General features: G+C 42.4%; 1 protein-coding gene across 4 annotated transcripts; it reads left to right on the top strand.

Annotated features, from left to right (window-relative positions):
* The first annotated feature begins 263 nt into the window (after nucleotides 1-263).
* On the top strand, nucleotides 264-22,949 carry TMPRSS11E (transmembrane serine protease 11E). 4 transcript variants are annotated; one of them, XM_058803360.1, is made up of 11 exons: nucleotides 264-356; nucleotides 4,899-5,016; nucleotides 12,894-13,017; nucleotides 14,301-14,416; nucleotides 14,845-14,912; nucleotides 15,363-15,526; nucleotides 16,490-16,528; nucleotides 17,605-17,785; nucleotides 17,992-18,257; nucleotides 19,141-19,283; nucleotides 19,689-22,949. In XM_058803360.1, exons 3-11 carry the CDS (start codon nucleotides 12,906-12,908, stop codon nucleotides 19,848-19,850), a joined length of 1,251 nt encoding a protein of 416 aa, XP_058659343.1. In that variant the 5' UTR covers nucleotides 264-356; nucleotides 4,899-5,016; nucleotides 12,894-12,905; the 3' UTR covers nucleotides 19,851-22,949. The 4 variants fall into 4 exon arrangements, with proteins under 4 accessions (XP_058659343.1, XP_058659346.1, XP_058659344.1 ...); XM_058803363.1 differs by having other exon boundaries at nucleotides 15,426-15,526; XM_058803361.1 differs by lacking the exon at nucleotides 264-356 and having other exon boundaries at nucleotides 4,892-5,016.
* The last annotated feature ends 782 nt before the right edge of the window (nucleotides 22,950-23,731 follow it).

Genomic DNA, 23,731 nt, shown 5'->3' on the forward strand with positions numbered 1-23,731 from the left:
GTGACACAGTTGCAGTGTTCTGCACTGAGGACAGAACTCTCTAAACTTATGGCTACAAAGGTGTGGTGAGGTGTGTGCCTCAAGAGTTGTAATTGTGTTGACTTTTTCTTGAAGGAAAAGGAATTTGTCAGGCATGAGCCTCTGTAGATGCAAATATTCTTTAAGGGGTTTTCTATTCTAATGTTAATGTAGAATTCTTATAAATAAAGGGGATTTTATTTCCTTGGCAGTTGTCTTGGTAACTGGACAGTTTTGGAGGAGAAAAGATGAAAAATGTACTTGGCTCATCAATCACTGATGCATTAATGTCTTCTCAGTGTTTCTACGTGAAAGAAAAAGTAACTTTCTGCCTTGAGGTAAGTGCCTGTTGTATACCATACCTCACCTGCCAAATTTTGAGAGGATCTAAGAAAAGAATACTGTATGTCTGAAATTAATTTCAAAAATGAGTGGCAAATTTTGGTCATGTGCGAGACAGGAGGTGCTTTGCTTTAAGCTCTCTCAGATCAGAAACTCTGTCCAGCTAAACTAGGGGCCACAGCCCCTTTCTGCAGCCTGATGTGTCATCAGGTGCAGACCACGCAGAGAGGGCAGCCTGTAGCCAGGAATGCCTGTTGCTGCAGAGCACAAGCCTGTCTGTGCCTGGAGCCTAATGCGCTGTCAATGCCTATAGCTACCTGCCAGTCAGGCTAAATGATCCCTGTAGGACCATTCCAATTGAACTATTCTGATGAGAAATGCGCCATGGTTCCTCAGCTGTCTGAAAGGAAAGACACCAATATGTCCTTCCTGTGCCTCCTGCTCAGGGTAGGTGGGTCAGACCACATTTTGCTCAGAATACAGATGGGGAAAACATAGATTCCAAGGTGTTGGTTGTTCTATCAGAGGATTAATTTGTTATTGTTATGAAGGAATGCCTGGCAGCTAAATGAACTAAGTTCTTGTGGAGTAATCAATGGAGGGCACCTAGAGAATATGAGGTACAGCAGTCAGATTATGGTCCTCCCTGAGAGTGTTTTTTAAACTTCCAGTAAGTTGAGTCAGGAAATTCTTGGATCATAAAGTTGAATCATCATTAAGAGCTCTATGTGGCATTTTCTTCCAGAAAACTGATGATTCCATTTGAATGTGCAAAATAGTTGACATTTTATGTGTGCTGAAGCAGAGAGTCACATACCTGACCTTTTTTTTGTGTCAGAATTTTCTTGTGCCTATTTTAAATTGGCCACTCTTGTTTGAAGTCCCCTAGTAATTGTATGAGGAGAAACTATGAACAGTGGTTTCCTGTTCACTTTCAATACTCCACATGGTACTCTCTAGACCCCATCCCTTTCTGTACCTTTGTCAGGTTGTACAGTCCTGTCTGTTTGGGCATCCCATACATAGAAGCTGCTTTGTTCCTTTGATCAGCTGTTCTGCTTTCTTTTACTATTCCTCTGTATAAGCTTTGAAATGGGCAAGTGGACCAGAATTTAATGCAGTATTCAAGATGCAGGCATAATATTTATTAATATTGGGATATAACTTTGTGTCCTTTTACTTTTCTGTTCTCTTTACAAGTAATTTCTAGCATTCTTTTTGGGTTTCCTTTTTTTTGACTGCTTCTGAGTTAATATTCTCATAGGAAACATCCTCAGTCTTATTTCTGAAAGGAATAATAATTAAACTCCTGACACCTAGGGGGTATGGTTAGGACTGGGGATTTTTTAAAGTGCATCACTTCTTCATACTTTTAAATTCCAAAGCTCATCTGTTGTTTTATTACATGGTATCTCAAAATTATGTTTCTGCATCATGCTGTAGTTTTTTGTGTACTGTGATTACTGGACAGTTATTGTATGATTATCATCTCAGTATTTCTTTTTTTCAGACAATTTATGAATATAGCAGATTCCTATGATAGTGAGCTGGCTTCAGAAAAAGCATTATCATTTATTTCTTTTATTTACTTTTTCCAAATAGGTTTGTTGTTTTTTAGATACCATTATGTTTGGCTTTAGTCTTCCTCAAGGCTTTTTGATTCTCCTTTACCAGGTAGGATGCATTTGCTCTAAGATATTATCTCTTGAAATAGTCTCTCTGTCTCCAGAAAACATGTGCTTTAAGGTTTGTGTTTTAGGAGGTTTTTATAATTTTATATAATTTCTGTCTTTGAAATTCAGCATGTCAGTAGTTGATCTGGTTTTGGGTGTTTTTAGAAATGCTGAATCTGATGCTGATGTAGTTCAGACAGAAAGATGAAAAACCAATTGTTTAAACTGGTCAGGACTAAATCAAGAGTTGCTTCCAATTTTGTGGATTCCCTAGCAGCCTGTTACTGAAACAGTTATTTACAGCCTCCAGAAATCCAGTATTATCTAAGTGATCAATGTAAAAGGTTTCACATTTTACTTCAGAGTAATTAAATTAATTGGAATGATAGTTCCTGGGATTTCCACATTCCATGGCCTTCCTGCCACCATGTTTCCTTTATACATGCAGTGTCCAAGTCCTTTTTTGGGGTATGTGTTCTGGGTAGGCATTCTGGGGTGGGCATTCTGCCATTAATGTTTTGGAGAATCTTGTGGAACATGGAAACCATGATTTTGGCTCTCTGTCCCTGTATCCTGTTCATATCAGACTTTTAAACACTTTTTTTTACTATTCTAGTTTTGCGTAACCTCTGTCACATTCTTTACTTGAGGTTGCAGGGTCTACCATGGGATTTAGAACAGGATACATTGTTTCCTGTGGGCACCAGTCTGCTTTCGGCTTGTCCATTTGAAGCTTCTGTGTAGTCTTCCTGATGTGAAGTGCAGATCCTGTTTCCTTCTGACTTTAAGCAGAAATTTGTTCCTCCTTTGCTGGGTATAATCCACTCTGGAAGCTCCCCAGTCTCTGGTGAACCTGAGCCTCACTTCCTTACTCCATTGCTTTAGCCAGTCATTGAAACTTTGCCTCCTCACCAGCTGGATTCTGGTGGGGGTCTTGATCTATGCCATTTTATGTTCAGTCTCCAGGATCTTCCTTCTTTCTTTTATGTGGTACCCAGGTGGGCTACAACCTCTGCCTCCTTCTCAGCATTTCTAACTTTTCCAGGCTTTTTTTTTTTTTTTTTAAGTGATGCAGTGTAGTGCAAAAGGGCACATAAGAGGAATGTCTCTAGAATCAGGAGCCAAACCTGTTTGGTACCTGGCAATGGAACCACTTGTGGCTATTGCCTGTCCTTTTTTCTCATATGAGTTTTTTGCTGCAGGGAGTTATTGCCAGTAAAAGAAGAAACTCAGACATCTGGTACAGAGAGGGGACTATTGACCAGGATTATCACATTATTTAGCAGTTTAGTGCATTCCTGACATGAAATCAGGCCTGGAGGAGTTTTTCAGTGTCCAAAAAAAGCATCCTCAGTTTAACCTCTTTCTTTAAGCAGCAATAGGGGGTTTTCTTCCTGCAGGTGAGACTATACAAGGATTGCCATGAAGGCTCTGTGTTGTACATTCTTCCACCTATGGCACAATCAAGTCACAAGGCAGAGCTCTATGTCTGAGGATCATGGGGTGCCTGGAATTAATGTCTTTGCATCACCTATGCTCAGGTCAGGTAATCATGTGACACTTGATACTTTACCCTGGAAATTGTCACCCTCTAGCTAGGCTTCTGACTGCATTTTGCTTGCACATCTGGATTGACTCAGGTGTTCCTATATGGGATGGCAATGCAGCTGCCAGTTAAAGAATTGAGAAGCAATTACATTAAATGTGTCATTAACAACTGTATTCATCATGTTTTGTAACAAATTATGCTGAGACATTGAATCCAAATTATGAGAGGCTGAGGCTTATCTTTAGCTTATGCTTCACTCAAAGGAAGCTGGCAATCCCCAAAAGCAGTCTTCCTGTTACTTGGCTATGGACTTGTTGTAAGTGGAAGGAAGAGCTCCAGCCATGTAAGGTGTATTTGCATCAGCGTGTTACTAAGCTGGTGATCCCTGAGCTGCAGAGGGGTCAAATAGAGGTCATTAAGGTAGAGGAAAAGAGTCCCTAGAGGTTAGAAAGTTTATTGCAGTTGAGCAAAGAAAATGTGTGCCACTCGTATCTTGTTGTGAGTCTGTCTTCTTTATTGTCCTTCTGAAACAAATCTGTGTGTCAGGCTATGTGATCACATACATCTTCTAGTAAGTTTAGTGGTACTGAGAAAACTTAAAACTTCTTAAAACCTAAAACTTTAAAACTTAAAGCATTTCTGAAGGTTCAGAAATGCTACTTTAGGTTACAGGTTGAGCTTGTGATAATTGTTTGCCAGCTAACTTGCTGTCACTAGCACAAGTAGAACTTCTTATTTACAACCTGAAAATATTTATATCACAAATGTTTGTGACACAGCAGAATTTTTTCAGTACAGAAATGTATGTGTAGCTAGGTGACCATAATTAAAATTAACATCTAAGGAGTAAAAGAAGAATGAAAAATTTGAATTTAGCTGCTGTTATGAGGGCAGATTCTTTTCTGGCCAAATGACCAATTTCAAGGAAGTTCAAGGGAGTTAAAAGGCACATACCTTTGATTCTACATTAGTTTGTCAGTTCCATACCTGACCTAGGGCTGAACATTTTCTCTTAAACATGCAAATTTTCTGCATTGATCCTTCCCACAATTTCTGATTTGTTCTTAATTATACCAAAGAAGGAAATAAGCTCTGCGTCCTTGCAAAATTTTCATGGCTCTTCTGATTTGGGGTGTTGCAGGGTGTAGCTAATGCTCTGAAAAGGCTTCAGGATTCCTGGATGAAAGGTGTGATGAAAGAAGTGTATTGTTATTGTTTTAGGGGAGGAATCATGCTACTGGGTAAGCCTCTGTCACTGAGACTTGCTGGACTTGTTTGTTCTGACTTGCCTATGACTCCTTTCTTTCTTAATTCAGGAGATAAAGCCTCAAGTCTATGCTGAGATGCTGCACAGTGTGTTGTGGTGCTCGGGACAGTGGAGAGAGCTCTTCCCAGAGAGAAGACTTCTTGCTGACCTCTTAGTGGTACACAGAGGTGAGTGCCACGAGCTTCTGGCTTGCTTCTTGGTATTTTCGGCAGCATGGCTACATTGTGTGTAGATTTATAGGGCAGTCAGAGCTTCGACCGAGGGTGTGGGGAGAGTGGCACTAGTGCTGAGCTTGCTTCTGTTTTGATCTGCCTTTCTTGCATCAGTAATCCTTCTGATATTTCAGCCTTTCTCCTCACCCAAAATGCATGTTTTCTGTGAATTCTCCAGCTCATCTACAGCACAGTATGGCAAGTCAAGGTGGCCTATGTGGAGGGCAGGTGAGAGTCATCTCACGCTGTGACTGACCTACCATTTGTGCTAGCGCAGTTAGAATGTGTTGTAGGCACAACTGCTGGACGAGAGGACGAGCAGAGGACGGTTGGTAAAAGTAGCTTCTTGTGCTTTTGATTGTTTTAATGGGCTTTGTATGCAGCCAGTGAAGTGTTATTCTGTGCAGAATCAGCTTGGAAACACACCAAATCTGGCATCTGACCATTTCACCCACCCTGCGTTGGAACGAAAATCAAACTGAAAACCCAGAGAGACTGTACCTGCTTGTGTGGTGTCTTGCTTTTGGAGTAGATTTCAAGAAATCAAAGAAGAACAAAAGGAGGCAGGCAGAGCTGTTTTTGAGGGCTGGAAAGCAGAGGTCTACTGCTATCATCTGTGACTGCCAAACTAACAGAGCAAGATATTTGTCTATGTTGTCTATGACCAAACACTGCTGGAAGGGGAAATCTGAGAGGTAATGATTTTAAAGTTACAGAAATTTATCCTAAACTGATTGCAGTCAGTGGCCATGTACTTAACATTTTCTTTACATTGAGATGATCTCTCAGTGTTCATGCAAATTTTAAGTCTTTATGTACTGAGTAGTCCTCCTACTTCTGCTAAAACTTGTTTCAGAGCATGAGAGTCTCAAGAGGTTGGCTGTGGCAGTCAGCTGTAGAAAGACAAATAAATGATAAAGGATATCTCAGTCCTTGGCATTAGTTACATCCCACAGACTGTTGTAGTGGTATAGGAGGCTACCTCTATCCCAACAAATAAAGAGTTCAAAACTTCCGAACAGTTGTGTGCAAAATGGATGAGAGAGTAAGGAATAGCAAACCTTTTGTGCTGATTGCAGAGGTGATTGGATAACCAGGGAAGCCTGTATGAGCAGCATTTTGGCATCATGGATATAGTTGATGGGAAGCTCTCAGTTAAGATATCCCAAAGACTGACTGCTGCCCTTGAATCTTGAAGCAAATGACAGGAGCTGGAGCCGTTGTCTTTACCCAGCTGAAGTGTGCTCAGGAGAAGCAGCAAGACCTTGGTAAAATTGGATGGTTAAGGGGAGGAGCTCAATTAGTAAGTGGCAAATACATTACTGATGCCTTATCTGACTGCAGAGGGGTGGCATGCAGCACCTACTGTTTTTGTGGGCTGTTCAAGGGTGTGGGGAGATCAAGCTGATTTAGTATGACGCATCGAAAAACGCACACTTCATTTCCCTCAGCAGATACCTTCAATGTTTGGAAGTCTTTCATTGTATCAGAATGCTTTAGGAGATATCAAACATTGAGCAATTGAGGCTGGTAGGTAACTGACCTCATCCAAACAAGGGTCTGGCATTACTTAGGCAGGCACCAGCTTCTTCTGCTTCAGTTCTCAAAGCAGCTGAGGTTGTTGTCCCATTCTTTTAGAAGTGCGTGTCCTGAGTACGCCACAAGAGCACAGGGGAAGTGCTAGGTTGGTGTGATTGCTTGTGGTAAATGTGGGAGTGAAATTAGCAAGTCTTGCTTTGTGGCTCTGTGCTTTTTCTATAGGCCTCCTACAGTAAGCCAGATGTATCCCATTTGCTGCCATTCCCAACCACCCTGCCAAGGTAGAAAGTTCCAGGGACCTAGTCTGGATTTTTAAATCACGCTCACCCGGCCAGCAGATCAGTCTGTTCAGTTGTCTTGTGAAAGGTCCTATTTCTAGGAAGAATGATTGTAGGCATGTACCTGAATCTATTGACTGGGAAAACTGGTCATGACTATAAAAGTGGAGAGACCCTCCCCATCAGATGTGCCACCCAAACTCTGCCACTGGCTCTTCTGAGAATACTGGATTGTCAGTTGGCAGGGGTATAAAAAAATCCAAACAAAAACAACAAAGGAAGACCGCAGCAGATCACATAGAAGAGGTTGCATGCTTTTTTCTCCCTGGAACGTGGCAAAACACTTTCAGTAAAGAGCTGGTACAATTCAAACATGGTTTGAATTAATCTAAGAGCAAATCTAGTTGGGGATGCTATGAGGTCTTAGCTTAAAAAGTCAAAAAATATCAAGGGCAGATCTGTAAAGCAGAACAGGGTGGCTGTTCCCTGCTTATCCAGAAATTTGGTGACTAGGGCCACATGATAAAGTTGCACTTTCTTTTCTTTGAACAGATGCATTCTGATCAGTTTGCTGGTATTGCTCTTGCTGAAGCTTTTGATGACACAGTAAGGTGTGTTATCAACCAGAAAAGATGGGTAATCTCAATATAGTGAATCAAACCCTGTCAGGCAGAGGTGGGAGCTGAACTTGCATCACTTGCATTGTGAATGAATATAGTAACCTTTTTGGAAGTTTGGTACAGCCAAACCAGCTTGTCACCTGTGTATTGTGCTTGTCTTTCACTTTTGGGTTCCAAATTCAAAGGTAAAGAATTCATCTGGGGCTAATCAGAAGTCCAACCTGAAATCCTATGTGCTTTCTCATTGGTTTCACAAGGAAGACTAATTTTAGCTCTGTAAAATTTTGGTATAACTCTTCTTCATAATATGTCAATAACTATTAATGTTGCTTTTATTTCTTGCTGTATTTCACTTATTAAAATATCTTGTATCGAGGTTTAATTTAATATATCTCTTTCCAAACACAACTTTAGTGCATTTTAAATACTTAATTAAATTAAAATATATCTATTTTCAAAATAATTCATTTGGACTTTTTTTCAGTACAGAATAACTTTTTAGGGATCACAGTCTTTGTCTCAGAGCCAAGGTGTGTAAGCTAGGAGATTTAATATTTTGCTCTTCCCAACCTGAATTATCTGTTATATGAACTTGAGAGATGCTGCTGTCTTCATGGATTATCTTGGGCCCCTTGGGAATGACGCATATTTTAAATGAGAACACGGATTGCTGGAGGAGGTTTAATGTTTGCAATAGTAGTGCCAAGATAAGCAGGTCTGTACTGAACTAAAGGATCTTGGGTTTGAAACTTGTCACTAATTCACTGCAGACTGAAAGCTGCCAGATCCAGACCTCAAGGAGGTATTTTTAAGAGCCGTGAGGACTTGGCCTTTGAGAGCTCCCAGTGGTGTCTGGGTCTGATCTCTGCTCCTGTGGAATTTGAGTTATCTCATTCATGCTAGAGGGTGAATGCTGAATTCCTGTCGGCCCTGCTAAGAGTTAATTTGCAGCTTAGTGGAGTTTGGGCAGTAAAAAAAGTCAAAGCCTGTGATACAAGGAAACAAGAAACATGAGGCTGTGTGAAACACCGGACTCTAGAAGGCATCACACAGACAGATGTGGTATTTGGGGTCTTCTGAGGAGAACGCTGATCTGTTAAGCAATGTCTCTTTGCTACAAGAAGAAAGAAAGGATGTGTCCATGGTGGAAGGCCTTCCTCAGCACTGCAGAGAATCAGTGTTTCTCTGACCATTGAGTGTTGCTGGGTGGAGCAGAATTTGCTTGGTTACTAGAGTGCAGAGAAGACCTCTATTTCCTAAACAGGGGGATCCACCTGCCACTAAATTATATAACTATGGAGCAGGATGTCCCAAGCACAGGAATCCCTGTCAAGGTGGTTATTCTGGTAGTCCTGCCCTCTGTGGCACCATAGCAAAAAAGGCTAGGGGAGTGAAGAGCTGTTTGGATGTGTAATGTGTATGCATAATAAAAGCATTGAGTGGATATAACCTGAACTGTCTCTCAGTAACCATCCTAGCCTCTGTCTCAGCAAAGCTAGGCATGCCTAGTTGTGAGATAAAATAGAAAGAAAACCAAACAGCAAAACATGGGGGCTACTGAGCTGGGTCCTGCATGCAGACGTTACAGTTGAAGGATACTGGTAACTGTACACTGTGGGAATTGATGAGTCTTGCTGCTTTCATTGCAAAAGTAGTTTGGTTTTTTTCCTATTCTGTTACTTAGCAAGATGGAAGACAAAACCATCCTGCTAAAGGGAGGAAACTATTTTGGTTTTGAAGAGATATTTCCACTTTAATTTGTATATCCGATATACAAATTAATTACCTGTATGTGGATGTGGGTTGACACCTCGTGGGTGTTGGTGGATGAAAAGCTCAACAGGGCCCAGCAATGTGCACTCACAGCCCAGAAAGCCAACTGTGAGCTGGGCTGCATTGAAAGAACTGGCCAGCAGTTTGAGGGGAGGTCATTCTACTCTGCTCTTGCAGAGTACTGGAGTACTCATCCAGCTCTGAATAAGCTGAACATTGGAAGGACACAGACCTTCTGGAGCAAGGCCAGAGAAGGGTTGTGAAGATCATCAGAGGACTGGAACAGCTCTCCTGTGAAGACAGACTTGAGAGAATTGTGGCTGTTCAGCCTGGAGAAGGGGACACTCCTGGAAGATACTGTGAAGAAATTCTTCACTGTGAAGGTGGTGAGACACTTGAACAGGTTTCCCAGAAAAGTTGTGGATGCCCCATCCCTGGCTGGAAGTGTTCATGGCCACACTGGGTGGGGCTCTGAGCAGCCTTGTCAAGTGCAAAGTGTTCCTGCCCTTGGCAAGGGTGCTGGAACTAGATGATTTTGAGTCCATTCCAACACAAACCATTCTACGATTCTAAGATATGAATGCTTTAAAGCTTTTTCTTAAAAAACAAGTTAAGTGAAATCAGTATCAGAAGTGGTGTAGGGTTCTATTCCTTATCTCCCATGTTTACATTTCCCTCAGTACTACAGCACTTCCTAAGGTTTCTGTTCCCTTTGCAGGTCTGTGTGACTTGTGGAGAACAAGCAGTTCTGAAATATTGGAGGAGAAAGGGATCTCTGCTGCCAGTGTTTGTGGCTGTAGCTGGTATTTGCACAAAAAGGAAATAGAGACAGATGGCTGGAAGGACAGTGCTGCCTGTGAGAGCATGAGTCTCACATACAAGGAGATGCTCAGTTTTTTTAATCTTAAATTTTGTAGCTTTGGCATAAACCCACATTTTCAGGAAATCTGTCTGGATACAGTTCACAAAATGCAGCGGTTACGATCCAAGAGCGCAGTTGCCTCAATATCTGCAGAGTCAGCCATACACTGCCAGGGCTGTGCTGTGTGTTCTGTGTGCCAAGAGCAGTGGAGGGATGGTGCTCCAGTTGCCATTCAAGTGGAAGCCCTTGGAGTGGGGACAGCTGCAGGACAGGGAACCAGTCTGATTCAGATGGATGGGAGGGGCTCAGGCTGGAAGCACAAGCTCTCCAGTGAGGAGAGCGAAGTGAAATGCAAAAGCTGCCTCTTATAAGCATGAGATGTGGCTACTGAGGAGGGGCAGAGGCATGTTGCCATAGTGGGCTATTCTGACTAGCCAAGAGGCTTGCCCTCAAGAGTAATAATTGACTGCCCATGAGGTATGTTGCAATTCCCTGGGACTGGGAAATGATGTGAGATGGGTATGAGAGTGTTCCATGGAAGACTGCAGCAGATTGAAGAAACTGAGGCAGAACAGTTCCACTGGTTTTAGGTTTTTATCTGAATCTTTTTTTCTGCTGAACTCTCAGAGCTGATGGACAGTGTATACAGTGCAGGTCTAGATGGTGAGAAGTCAAGGCCTCAGTGAAGCCAGGTGAGTTCTGGTGGGTGTTATCTATGTGCTTATTGCAAAGGAGTAATCTTGGCCAGCCTGGGTTTTCCAACTCCTATCAACTGCCCTACAGCCTTGACATCAGGAAACTGAGCCAGTCTGGTGGGAGAAAACTTGGGCTGTGCATTGCAGGAGCAGAACTTGCCCCAGTAAAGTAGGAGCAAGAGAAGGAGAGGTACTGGCTTTCTCCATGGCATGTGACTCTGAAGCAGAAAACTTGATCTTGGTCACCTGTCCTGTATATTTTGGTAACACAGAGCTGCTTCTTGTGACTACCTGCAGTTGTGATGCTGGCAGAAGCTTCTCTATTTTAACATTTTCTTTCCTGTGTGTCACCTCTTTGAATGGGTAAAAAATTTGCCCATTTGGCTAGTGCTCTCACAGGCCAAAACCAAGATGTTATATGAGGAGATTAAACTTTAAGTTTCTTTCAACTTCCCTGTCTCTTGCTGAATACACCTTTGCTTGCTTGCAGATCTCTCATCTCCTTCCTCTGTAGTGCTGTCTGGGGGGTGTTTTTGTTTGTTTTATTTTTCTTTCCCTATTTATTTTTCTTGCCATTTCTTGCTTGTGGCTTTACTTGGTTTTCTTCCCATCAGAGCAGACAGTATAACACCATCCTCCTCTCTCACCGCTTTGCTGCCTTTTGCTATCTTAGATTGGTGCACCAGACCCTCACCTTTACTGCTCATCCTACCACTCAGTGCATTTCCTGAGATGGAGCCCCTGCTGTTAACCCGCTTTGCTTTCACTGTGATTTCTTCTTTTCCGCCTTGTCATCAGAAAACCCGCAAACACTTATTTTCTCTGCCTTTCTTCCTCTTCCTGCCTGCATCTTCTCAGATTTTGCTCAGAGATGGCTGTGTCACAGACCTGAGAAGGGGAAAACAGTGTTTAGTATGTCTGGTTCACAGCAATACCAACATGGATCAGGGGGTCTAAAGCAGCATGGTGAGTAGCCAGCCAGTCCTCCTCCTGAGGGCTGGCTGCTGCCATTTGTCTCTCCAGGATATCTGAGAGATTATCTCAGGTGTTCTTCTGATACCATGTACTAATGCACACCATGTTGCAGGGACTCAGTATGTGGCATGACGATTACCACATGGTGTGCTGTGGAATTATTTGGGATCTTTAATAATTGTGCATAAGGTTTTGCATCATCCTACAATAAAGCTACTGAGGGCATGCACAAAAACTCAGTTTTCCTAATGTTCTGTTGCTTAATACTGCACTGGAGGATGTAAGTGGAGGAAAAAGTCTTCTGTGCCTCTGTCCTTGTGTGAATCAAGTTCTCTACCATTTTACAGGTCTGCTCTTGGCTTTCAGAGAGTTACTACAGGATATTGTTGCCATGTCATGTTTACACACAAGTACCTCTTTCTATATAGATTGTTTGGCAGGATACAGGATGTGGTTGCTCTCAACATATGTGTGGCTTTGGAGCAGTAAACCCCAAACCTTGCAGGGACTCAACAATTGTTACTACTCACACTGACTAAATATAACCAAAGCTATGTATTATGTAGCATCTCTGGTTGCCTAGAGTATCCTTGGGGCAGAGGTTATTTCATCAGTCATGAATTATTACATTTATGTTCAGTTTTAGTACCTGTGTGGGCAGCTGGCTGCGCCTGAAATCCGTGTAATATTTCTTGAAGTCAAATTGTCTCTACTAGCATTTCCTGCACAACTTTTTCTTGGTGCGTATGTGAGGCAACAGAGGCAAAGTTAGACAGGAAACTCTGACTAAATATAAAGGAAAAGCTTTTGCCATGAGGATGGGCAGTGACTGGACCAGAGATCTTGAGAGACTGAGTTACCTTTCTCCTCTGAGATACTAAATCTTGACTGGACAAGATCTGGAGCAACCGACTTTAATGGGGCTTAGTTTAAACAGTCAGGCCCTCGGAGTCCAGAGGTCCTTCCCAACCTACCTCTTTCTGTAGGGTTTTTCAGCTGAGCTAAGCTGTGCCAGATATGATTAGACTCTGGATGAATTATTGTCTTTGTACTGGAGTTGAATTTCTCCATATTGTTTTCTTCAATGCAGGCAGTGATCCAGATGGACAGAGCAGTAAGGCGCTTGGAGCCATGGAAGATCGCAGTCATTGTTGTGTCAGTGATAGTAGCCTTAGCCCTCATCATTGGCTTGATTACATTTCTTTTGTGCCATGGTAAGTGCCCTGCTACTTTGTTGTGACAAACTTTCAGGAATCTGTTGTGTTTCTCTTGCTACTGTGGTCCTGCTTGATGATTTAGGTATGCAATTTTCCTCTGGTATAAAACTCACATGAGAACTTTCAAAATGCTATTTGAGAGCTAGATTGATCTGAAGACCTGTAAGAATACTTGAAATGTGCTTTACTTGAAGCAGGGATTTCAGTTTTAACCCTCCTTTTGTTTCTTGCCCTGGTTTTTCCACTGGTGTCCAGTGTCTCCGCTGACTGACCAAAGGATAACAGTCTTTTGTATAAGCCAGAGGTGTGTCCAGTACTCAGGCTATGCATAGTAAGCTTAATCTTTTATGGGGTTTTTGCAGAAACTCAACCTGGCCCCTCTAGCTGAGAATATTCCAGAAAGAGACAGGGCAGAGCTTTAGGCTTTTCAGACCTCAGAACTCAGTTCTGGTTGCCAAGAACCTAGTTTCAGCAGCAGATCATAGAATCATTAAAATTGGAAAAGATCTTTAAGATCACCAAGTTCAACCATCTTGGCTTATGACTTGAAGACAATTAATTCCATTCCCAGTCGCTTGCCTCATGAATGAAGTTGAGTCATTCCATTCCCAGTCTCTGAGGTAGCAGTGTGAGTTTTTTTAAATGCTTTTCTGCATTCCATGAATGGAATGAATCATGTGGCCATCTCAGCTCACCAAGAGTCAATGAGGCTGTGGCTTACACTAGGACACCAGAAGGAGCAGTGGCAGAGCTACAGCTCAGCTTTGCTTTTTGCCAGCTCTGTGTTGCAAGGCCCCTCTCTGCCATACAACCAAGAAACAGTGTTTTAAACTGTTTTAAAACAGTAATTTTAAAATTAACCCAACCACTGAACAGATGCAAACAACTCTGCCCCACATGCCTTTCAGAGGGGCAGGAATGTGACAGAGTGCAGCTGGGGAGGAGTGGATGTGACTGAGTCAGAAAAGCTCCTTTGTCTTGTGCTATGTCTTCCTTAGGCCAACCAGAAGATGGACCCCAGGGCAATATTGTAGTGGTGTAATTTGGAGCTCCTTGGGATGGTCCTCAAAGAAGAAATGAGCCCCTAGATGGTCCAAGGAGCAACAGGATGATCCAGAACCCCCTTTTACCAAAGTGCTGCTAAAGCTGTAATTTCACAGTTTACAGGATCACTGTCAGGGCCAGGGACCCTTGCTTATGCCATATTCTGTGAGATATTGTGCATCTTTGAATTGTACTAAAGATGACCAGCTACCTTTCCTTCTTTTTCTCCTCTGTAGATCAAGACAGATATTATAATGCATCTTTCCTAATCACCAATGTCAAGTATAATCCTCAGTATGAAAGGCAAACTACAGAGGAGTTCAGGAACATCAGTGAACATATCGAAACCATGGTAAACTAAAAGCTTCTCTGCTTATATCTGACCTATGCTGAAGAGTTCTGCAAATGTGTAATTGAAAATAGAGTCAGAGGTGATTGTGCCTCATCCCTACATGGCTGGCCTTACCTTACACACCTTGCTGCTGTGGGATAAAGATGCATAGCTGACTTTGCACATGCAGATAGTAAGCACAGGTGTCTGCTCCACAAGCCCTGTGGTGGAACTGGCAGGCACAGAGCAGAATGGATATTGTAATCAGCCAACTCAGTGTTTATTTTGGATTTACATTCCCTGATGGAAATTTAGTGGTAGCTTTGGTGTAGAGGTGGAGATCTGAAGGCATTTTCACGTGTTTCAGAGGCTCGTGAGAAACACATGTTATATTGTAAAAGCATGTACTCATTGCAGGTATATTTTAACACACTCTTTTCTTTTAACAGATGTCTCAAGTATTCAGGGGGTCCTTTCTAAGTAAAAGATACATCAGGTCCCACGTGGTCAGTCTAAGGTAAGTCATGTGAAGGCCAGGAATAAGCAAAGATGTGCTAAATAAATTTTCTTCCAACCTGTTGACCATATGGAGCATTCCAGGTTGCTTGGGTTACACCAGTAGGGTGACTTGTCTGGTTGTTGCTGTCCTCTAGTGTTCATAACACTGAAGACTCAGTTACCCTTAGAGGTCAGCAAGGAAGAGAAGTTTGGTTTTATACTTCTGCAGACTGAATACCCTTTCCCTAACTGTTCCCAGCAAATTCCTTCTGATCACTGTCATAGCAAGAAGCTTTTGCTCCCTGCTGACATGTCATCATCTTTCTTTACTTGAGCACAGACATACAATTTGTTCTGGGCATCTGTGCAGAGCAGACCTGTTCTCATATAAAGAAGGCAGGCAGTACAAAGCAGTACCAGGAGCATTAGTAGGCAAGGAGAACTACACCATTTGTTTTTTGGTTTGTAGCCCAGATCCTGTTGGAGTGCTTGCATCTGTTGTTCTGGTATTTAAATTTCCCTCTGCTGACAGTGAAGCAACGACCCGGGGTCAGGTCAACCGTGTGTTACTCAGAAGGCTGAAAGCAATCTCGACGTTCCTGAATGTTGACCAGTCTACCATTAAACTCACAGGCAAGTGCCTTAGGTTTGTGTTTTCAGCTTAGAATTTGTTACTCACATTTTGCTGTTCTCAACATAATGAGTTTCACCTTAGTATGCAAATATGGGCCATTCTTGTTTTCTTTTTTGCCTTCTCAAAATTATCTGTTCGGCTGACAACATGGGAAGTTGGAAGACAGAACATGGAAAGAACTAAAACCTATTGGCAGTGATTTATGAGTGTGAGCTCTTCTCCATGCATCAGAGACTTTCCCTGTGTGACCTGGTTGTGTTGAATGAGATAGTCCCCCTCAATTCATCAAAAAAGGTCCAACTTTGTGACCATGGGTTCACAAACAACTTTAAGACATACAGTAAATTGAATAAGAACCTTTATAACCAGGCACTGAAATGCAGAGTCCTGAAGCTATTAAAATTGCAGGGCTGAGGTGGTTCCCTTCTCTATCCTCTGCCTTGGTCGTTTGACAGATTTCTGTTGCAAGTGTCTGTAAAAAGATCCTGAGGGTCACTGGGCAGTCGTCCTTTCCCATGAATCTGTTGTGGATTGCTGTCCGACTCTGACAGAGGGGTTTTTGTAGGAAAGAAATGTTGCAGTTTACCTTCAGACAATTCCAGCACTGAGGACTTGTGAAGACTCATCTGACCACCTTGCCACGCGAAACATGAACAAAGGCCTGTAGGCATTTGCTGGTGGCTGTGTACTTTGTACATAGATGTAACTTGGACCCACTTGCAGTCATCTGCTGCTTTTGTTAGCTCTGAGCTAAGGCAAGAAATGTGCATCCTGTGCCTTTCTGTGAGGAGCAGAGGCTTAACTAAATTTCTCCAACAGAGCAAATTACTACTTCTTGTACTGTCACTCCAGGCAGCAATGCAAGCCATTTAATTTTTGTATCCTGGGTACAGGGAAAGAGTCTGGGCTGGATCACATAGCATATGAGAGAAACTTACTGTGGTCTTTGCTTTTTATTCCAGAACTGAACAAGGAAAAGGGAGATAACCTTTTAAACAACTGTAAGTACAAATACTTTATAGTAAAGGACATAGTGCTGGAGGTTTTGTGCTTACAAAGTCCTTATACTTTCATGATACAAGATGAAAATATAATTTGTTGCAGATATTAGAACAGTAGGCAGTGCATGAGCCAGGGGAGACTTCAGCTCATTTCCTTGCAGTCTTGCTGGCTCTATACATTTGTAGAATTAAGCATTCTGGCTTGGTGGTGGGAAGCACTTGCTTTAATGTTGGTTGTTGGAAGTGGGGGCATATACTGAGCTGCTATTGGCAAGTTTGCAGAAGAACTACAGTTTTGCTGTGGGCCATGATTCTTGCTGGAATCCTTCAAAAAACATTTTCCCTCCATCCCCCTCCTACCTGAAGGACAGTTTGGCAGTAGATGTCTGTCAGATTTGACCTAAACTTTAAGGAAAGACCAGAGGGTGGGAAAGGCAGAAGAGCTGCTGTCCACACTCCGAGCACACTCATGTCCACACTCATGGCCTTGGAGAGTGGCAGGTTCTCAGTCCTCCTGTTGTGCTCCCCCGTGAGGTCTTAGAGCTCCTCTGGAAACTGGGAGACAGTGTAAGTACCTCCCAGGGCTCTCCATCAGTCCTCTGCATGCTTTTGAAAACTTTGCATGTAAGCTTTCCCTCTTCAAATTGCCTATGAGAATTAACTGGTTTGAATCTAACTTTTTTCAGCTGGGTAATACCTGATTGTTGGCACAGTGGCTGTAAGTAAATTGTTGGGAAGAGGACACTATTTTTTTGTTGCTGCTGCCAAGGCTAATCTGTAGGTGATCTGAAAAACTGCCTTTTTTTTCAGTATCTCAGATACACAGCCTTCAGGTCCCATGGGAATTCATATGGGCTTGTGTGTCTGAAAACTGGCTTAATGAAAAAGTACTGACTCCTCTACCAAATGTCTTTGTTTACCCTGCATGTACCTTGAGACACTTGTGACCATGGCACTTGGTTTCCCTGCTTTAGGTGAAGGCTGTCTCTTGATGGAGACTCCTGCCCCATTACACCTGTGCCTGCAGCCATGAGGGCCTTGAATCAGCTAAAGCAGAGCTGCCTTTTCTCTGACAGGCTGTGGAATACGAAGACAGGCATCCTCCTTCACAGGAGTGGAAAGAATAACTGATGGGCAGCGTGCACCGGAGGGAGAATGGCCATGGCAGGGGAGCATTCAGCTCGATGGGAGCCATCGCTGTGGGGCATCAATCATCAGTAACACCTGGCTGGTGACTGCTGCCCACTGCTTTAGAGAGTAAGTCATCAGCACCTCTTTAGGACTCTTGGGTACTCTGACCTTTTGTGACCCTCTAATATCTGTATCTGCTGAAAGATCATGAAGTTGTACTCTTCCCCTTTGGCAAGCCTGGTCACATTGCTTTTTGATGCTTAAATGGAGACCTAAGCTTCCTTAAGTATGTTGTTTTGTGTGGCTCTGGCATAACCTCAAACATCTCACAGAGTAAGAGACCCTCGGAGGTGGACTGCCAGCTTTGGAATTCTGCTGAGACCTCCAAAACAGAAAAAATTAGTCCGCAGAATTATTGTTCACGAGAGATATGGTGGCGTTCTCCTTGATCACGAGTATGACGTGGCTGTTGTGGAACTTGCCTCTCCTATTGAGTTCACAAGTGATGTGCACAGTGTCTGCCTTCCTGAAGCATCTCATGTTTTCCCAGACAACGCTTCCTGTTTTGTCACTGGCTGGGGAGCTTTGGAGAATGATGGTGAGTGTCTCTTGCCTCCCTGTGCCCTGTCACACATGTGCCTGAGAAGACTGATGTTAGTTTTATGGGGTTTTTTGTTTATTTTGAATTCCTTAGACTTGGTGTTTAATAGGTGCATGTCCCAGTGAGATACCTGTGGACTTAGTTGGCTGCTTTTTTTTCTGGCTTGGTCAGTGGATCAGAAATGGGGGGAAGACCCTGAAGGTTAGTCTTACAGGATTTAAGAGCAACTTTTCTTAGTTTCTGTACACACAGCACTGGTTGAATACATTTGGTTCTGCAGTCCCTCTGGGTTTAGCTCTGACATCAGTTCTTTCGCTATTCAGATTTTTTGCAGAGGTACCATGACAATTTTCATCAGTTTTTCTCTCTTTGGTCATAAGGGAGGCCTCATCAAGTGATTTGAGTAAGCTTTTTCCAAATTAGTCTGTGTCATTGAGGTTAGAGAGGATGGGACTATAAATCTGTTTGTGAGAGTCACTGACCTGTATAGGTTGTGTTTCATGGGAGACCCTTGGGATGTGTAGTGATTGCCCAAAGCTATGCTGCAGTTAACCAAATAGGTCTTTTCTATGATAGCAAGGACATACCATGTAGCCTATAGTTGAATGCAGCACTGAAATATGTACAAAATTCCATTTGTCCATTATGCTAAAGAGAATCTGGTGATGATTAAAGATGGATAGGAGTTATGTTTGGGAGCAAGTGAAGGACTTTGGCAGTAGAGGGCATTAACTTTCTTAATCCTGAGACATTTTCTGTGTAGCTCCCTTAATTGCCTGTGATGGCAGAAAAGTGGCAGGAAAAATTTGCTACTCCTAATCATTGAGTTTTATATGTTACTTACCTTGTCTGCAAATGCTAATGCCACTTCTCCTTCTAGGCTACAGTGTTAATCAGCTTCGACAAGCAGAAGTGAGAATTATAAATACTGCAGTTTGTAATAGGAGAGAAGTGTACGGCGGAGCGATAACAGCTGGAATGTTGTGTGCTGGATACTTGGAAGGGCAGGTGGATGCTTGCCAGGTAAGTCTCTTTATTGGTAGTAGTAAAAAGGAAATAGGTGGGTTGGAAGGTGATGTTTTCTAGAAATAAAATGTACTTTGGGCAATCTTAAGTTTATGAGTTTCAATATCTTGATAGATACAAATTAAGAGCTTCAAGGCTCATGTACTTCAGTTTGCATGAGTTTTTTGGAGTCTACACTTCAGTTTGCATGAAGTTTATACACAATGCACAAGTGAGAGAATGCAGATGTGAGGGTGTGAATTAGACATAGGCTGTGAGCCTCTGTCTTGTCAGTAAACTGTGTGAAACTTGAATTATAGCTGAGGTCTACAGAAAAATACCTGCCAATTGTAACAGAAGAATTTGAGAATTTGAGTTCATGGCTATTTACTTTTTTCTGTCTGTTGACATTTTTCTCCTTAGGGTGACTCTGGTGGGCCACTGGTGCATGCAAATTCCAGAGGAATCTGGTATCTTGTGGGAATAGTGAGCTGGGGAGATGAATGTGGCAAGCCAAATAAACCAGGAGTATACACACGAGTGACTTACTATCGAAACTGGATCCAGTCCAAAACGGGCATCTGAAACCTGGAGCAGGTTAAGTTCTGTGGGCTGTGTACAGCTATTCCTCTGACACATCCTGATCTGTGGTCGCCCTCTAAGCAGCTGCTGGCTTAGCTTGTGGTGGTGTATAAAGTACTTGTAAGCTTGGAGCAGTCTGGGACTTGAAATTGATTTGGCCTACAGCCAGACAGGAATGGACTTGATCCATGTGACATTTGTTTGTTTGGGAAGTAGTCTGTCAGAGGGACAACTGCCTTCATCTGTATGCAATATATTGACCCTTTTTTCTACATGGCCACATGTCTTGGCCCCAGCTTTTATACCCAAGCAAAGTGTTTGAGCCCAAACAATCATCTACCAGCATCCAAGACAAGCTATAACTGAAACCTGGCCCATCCATTTGCTGTGTGCTCACAAGGCCCTGCCTATCCATAGAAAAGCTACAATCCAGGCCCTGACTCCAAAGCTGCAGTACTTCTGAATTCTTGAGCTTTCTCCTGCATCATTCCAGGAACTGAAATATAATGAAGAATGGAAGATGGCTTAGAGAAGTCTTGGCTCCTAATATCACACTGGACTGTTAATTAAGTGAATAGAGAACTTTTCCTTGCCTGAGAAAGAAATTAGTGGAAAACACCAGCTTGTTTCCACCTTCTTTGAACAAGTGATCATATGCCTGTTCATAGTTTCATATAAACAGTCTCTACCACAGCATTTGCCAGGGGAGTAATTGCTGGACTTAAGACCAAAAACCACCTTATGTTCATACCAATTTGTTGTCATAGCACAATATTTGGCTGAATTAATTTCCAGTTTTATCTTTCCAGACTGTATTTTTCTGAATAAAAGTCCTTTGCCTTTTGTGCAGGATGGATGGTTGAAACAATCTTAGTATGACCTTCGTCAAAAAAAACTTCTCAATCTTCTCATTCTTATGAATGCTGTTCTCAAGTCTTTATAGTTTTATATGTGCATTTTTAGCTATATCCTATAAAAAAATAAAAAGCTTTTGCATTGCAATGGAAATATCCCTGTCCTTCAGAGCAGGACAGAACTTCTGACAGACCCAGAAATCTTATGTACAGAGCTGTCTCTTCTCAAAGGAACTAAGAATTGCCTGTGTTGCATTGCCAGACTGTAGCTGACTCATTTGGTCTCAGCCACACAAACCTCATATTCTCTCTGGCTTCATGTTTTCAGGAGCCCATGTTTCTGTGAGCCTGGGCAGAAACATATTTACCTTCTGTCAGGTAGATATCCAATGCTTTCTACAACCAAACAGCAGAACACATGTATTCTTGGTGGGGATGCTCTCCTTGGTGTGTCTGCAAGCTCTCCAACTTCATGTGGAACCTGATCCTAACAACAGCAAGTGCTGTGGACTTAATTGCTGGATAATGAGCCACTGAACTGCTCTTTTCTCCCTCTGTGGTCAGAAGGGAAAGGACTCGGGAGATGAGGTACTGGCCACACTGCCAAGATTCAGAGCTGGTCCAGCATGCCAAGCAAGCAAGAACCTTCTGCCAGGCTAGAAAAGGCAAACAGCAGGCTTTCAGTATGCTCTTAGTTAGAAGGGCCAGGGAAAACAAGCCCTCAGTAGTTATAGTCTTGTGATCAGAGTGTCATTCCAGTTGAGCACAGTCAGCTGGCAAAGTCAATGGCAGCTCAGGGATCCCCTCTGAGTGTGCAGCTTGCTGCCAGTGCTGCCCAAATAGAGCAGTGATCCCTCCAGAGCAGTGATAACAGAAGTATTTTGATTACATGTGCTGTGATCTGTTTGTCAGTCCAGAGAACAGTTTTTCTAGAGCTTCACTGGAGGTACTGGAATAGTTGGAAGCCCACAGAAGGTCGGCAGCTGTTATTCTATGCTTGTGTATACCTGGCACTGGATTTTTTTTTCCCTCCAGGAAATTTTCTTGTGGAATGTTGTGAGCTTCAGAAACAAACTTGGTGGTTTAATTTAATTTAATTTAATTAATATAGCAATAAATGCAGTCAGATTGGTTCCATAGGTCTAAGCCCAACAAATTTAATTTCAGCCTCTTTAGCTGAACTTGTCTTTGATACATATTGCTTGTTAGAGGAAGCTTAAAAATATGACAAATATATGTGAATTTTTTTTCTTTGCTGTAGCACTTGTCTTGCCAGAATGGTGAATGAAATTTTATGCTTGTCTTCATAAATATCATTACAAAATACTATGGATTTTCAGTTTTAAAACCACTTTAGGCTTGGGTTTTCAAAGGACATAATGGTTTCTCCATCTGCTGGATTTCATTGTTACTTGCACACTTCACATTTTTAGGATTGCAAATACCAACTTTCTCACTGATTCCCCAAAGCAGATAAGTAGATGTCCAAAAAAATTCATTTTGCATCTGTGAACTTTCCGGTTTGCTTCTTTTGGGTACTATATCAGAAAGCCTAAAGATTTAGCTCAGTCTCAAGGGCTGGGGTAAGTCTCATTCTACAAAGTGGTGAAAGTAAAACTTAAATACTCAAGTTGTGATTTGCTTAAGGAACTGCCATTTCTGAGGGTCTACTTGTAGAGATACAGTACCTAATTTCCCTTATTGCTGAGTGCCAACACAGTGCAGCCATGAGGAGTAGGGATGAAGAGAATGTGGCATCTAATGGTGTATGTTTTGGAAGCTTTTATTTTGGGCTACCTTGTGGAGATTCTCCCTTATATTCTCCCTTCCAAAACCTGGAAGTTTTGGTTTCAGTTTCTTCTGGAAGCAATGTAGTTCACATTCTCTGAGGCCTCTTGGTGATGCAAAGCAGTACAAATGGTGAAAATCAAGAAGAGCATTTGAAAGAACAGACTTCATCCAAGGGAATATTGATGGTTGGACATGATAGGCTTGAATCCCTTACTTGTGGCAAAACTGCACTGATGTCAACCTTGCCTGGCTTTTCATGGGGGAAATTAAGGAAACTGAAGCCAAAACTTTTAATTTGTTTTAGATGGTTAGCAGACTTGCATTTCTTTGAAGCTGCATTTTCACCAATGTGTGAAGCTACAAGCTGCAGTTTCTCTCATCCATGTTTTTAGAGGAATTAACATCTTCACTTAAGGCAGAACGGGATATTTCTAACTATACAATCACGCATGACACACAGGAATGTAATTTATATGTAAATTTAATAAAATATGTTACATTTGCCTTCTGTTTCATGTACTTACTAATTTCCTGCATCACAGCAACTGTAAGTTGGAGGTTCTTCTGTTTTAGGATGTTACGCTGATTCTATACCATGGATTTATGTGCTGGCTTTTATGTTCTCTTAATCATGTAGCTTTTTTGATTGTTAGAAGCTGTTAGATGAGCAAAATGTCATCCAGACTAGGACAGAATTTACCCACCTGGGCAGTGGTTACCCAAATTTATGTGCAGGTAAACAGGTCCTGTGTCATCCACTAGAGGGTGAATCGTATTGTACAAGAGCCTTAGGACTGTGGCACCTGGTGGTGCTCTGCTTCAGTTCACTAGAGAGGAGCTGGAGGACAAGACACTGTGTTCCTGCTGCCTTGAAGATGAAGAGATGCTACACAGTTTGTTAGCAAAATCTGAGGAGGCTACAGCTGTTTAAAGCTGGAGGCTTTAAGCGTAGGTATCTGCAGCACTGTGTGAGTTTCAGGCTTCTTCCATCAGAAAGCTTGGTGTCCCTCTCTCCCCTGTAAGTGTGTTAAATAGAGTAGACTGTGGCTGTGAGAGCAAGAGCTGAGCAGGTTTTGTCTGCTTATCTGCAGCAACAAAGCCAGAACTTTGTCCTGTGGAAGAATAGACTGGGAAGGCACATGACCAGGTATTTTTGGCATTGTGGGTCAGTTTTCTGAGCTTGTCAACCTTCTTGCAAGCAAGATAGCAGAGCAGCAGTAATTTTGAGAGCTTGGTAGG

Source organism: Ammospiza caudacuta, chromosome 4 (genome assembly GCF_027887145.1).
Source record: "Ammospiza caudacuta isolate bAmmCau1 chromosome 4, bAmmCau1.pri, whole genome shotgun sequence".
In the NCBI taxonomy this organism is placed as follows: Eukaryota; Metazoa; Chordata; class Aves; order Passeriformes; family Passerellidae; genus Ammospiza; species Ammospiza caudacuta.

Bases quoted from the DNA above. Each gene is read 5' to 3' on its own strand.
- TMPRSS11E (XM_058803360.1), top strand. From the start codon at position 12,906: ATGGACAGAGCAGTAAGGCGCTTGGAGCCATGGAAGATCGCAGTCATT. The intron at 13,018-14,300 runs GTAAGTGCCCTG...TCTCCTCTGTAG, and splicing joins TACATTTCTTTTGTGCCATG to ATCAAGACAGATATTATAAT. The intron at 14,913-15,362 runs GTAAGTCATGTG...TTTGGTTTGTAG, and splicing joins TCCCACGTGGTCAGTCTAAG to CCCAGATCCTGTTGGAGTGC.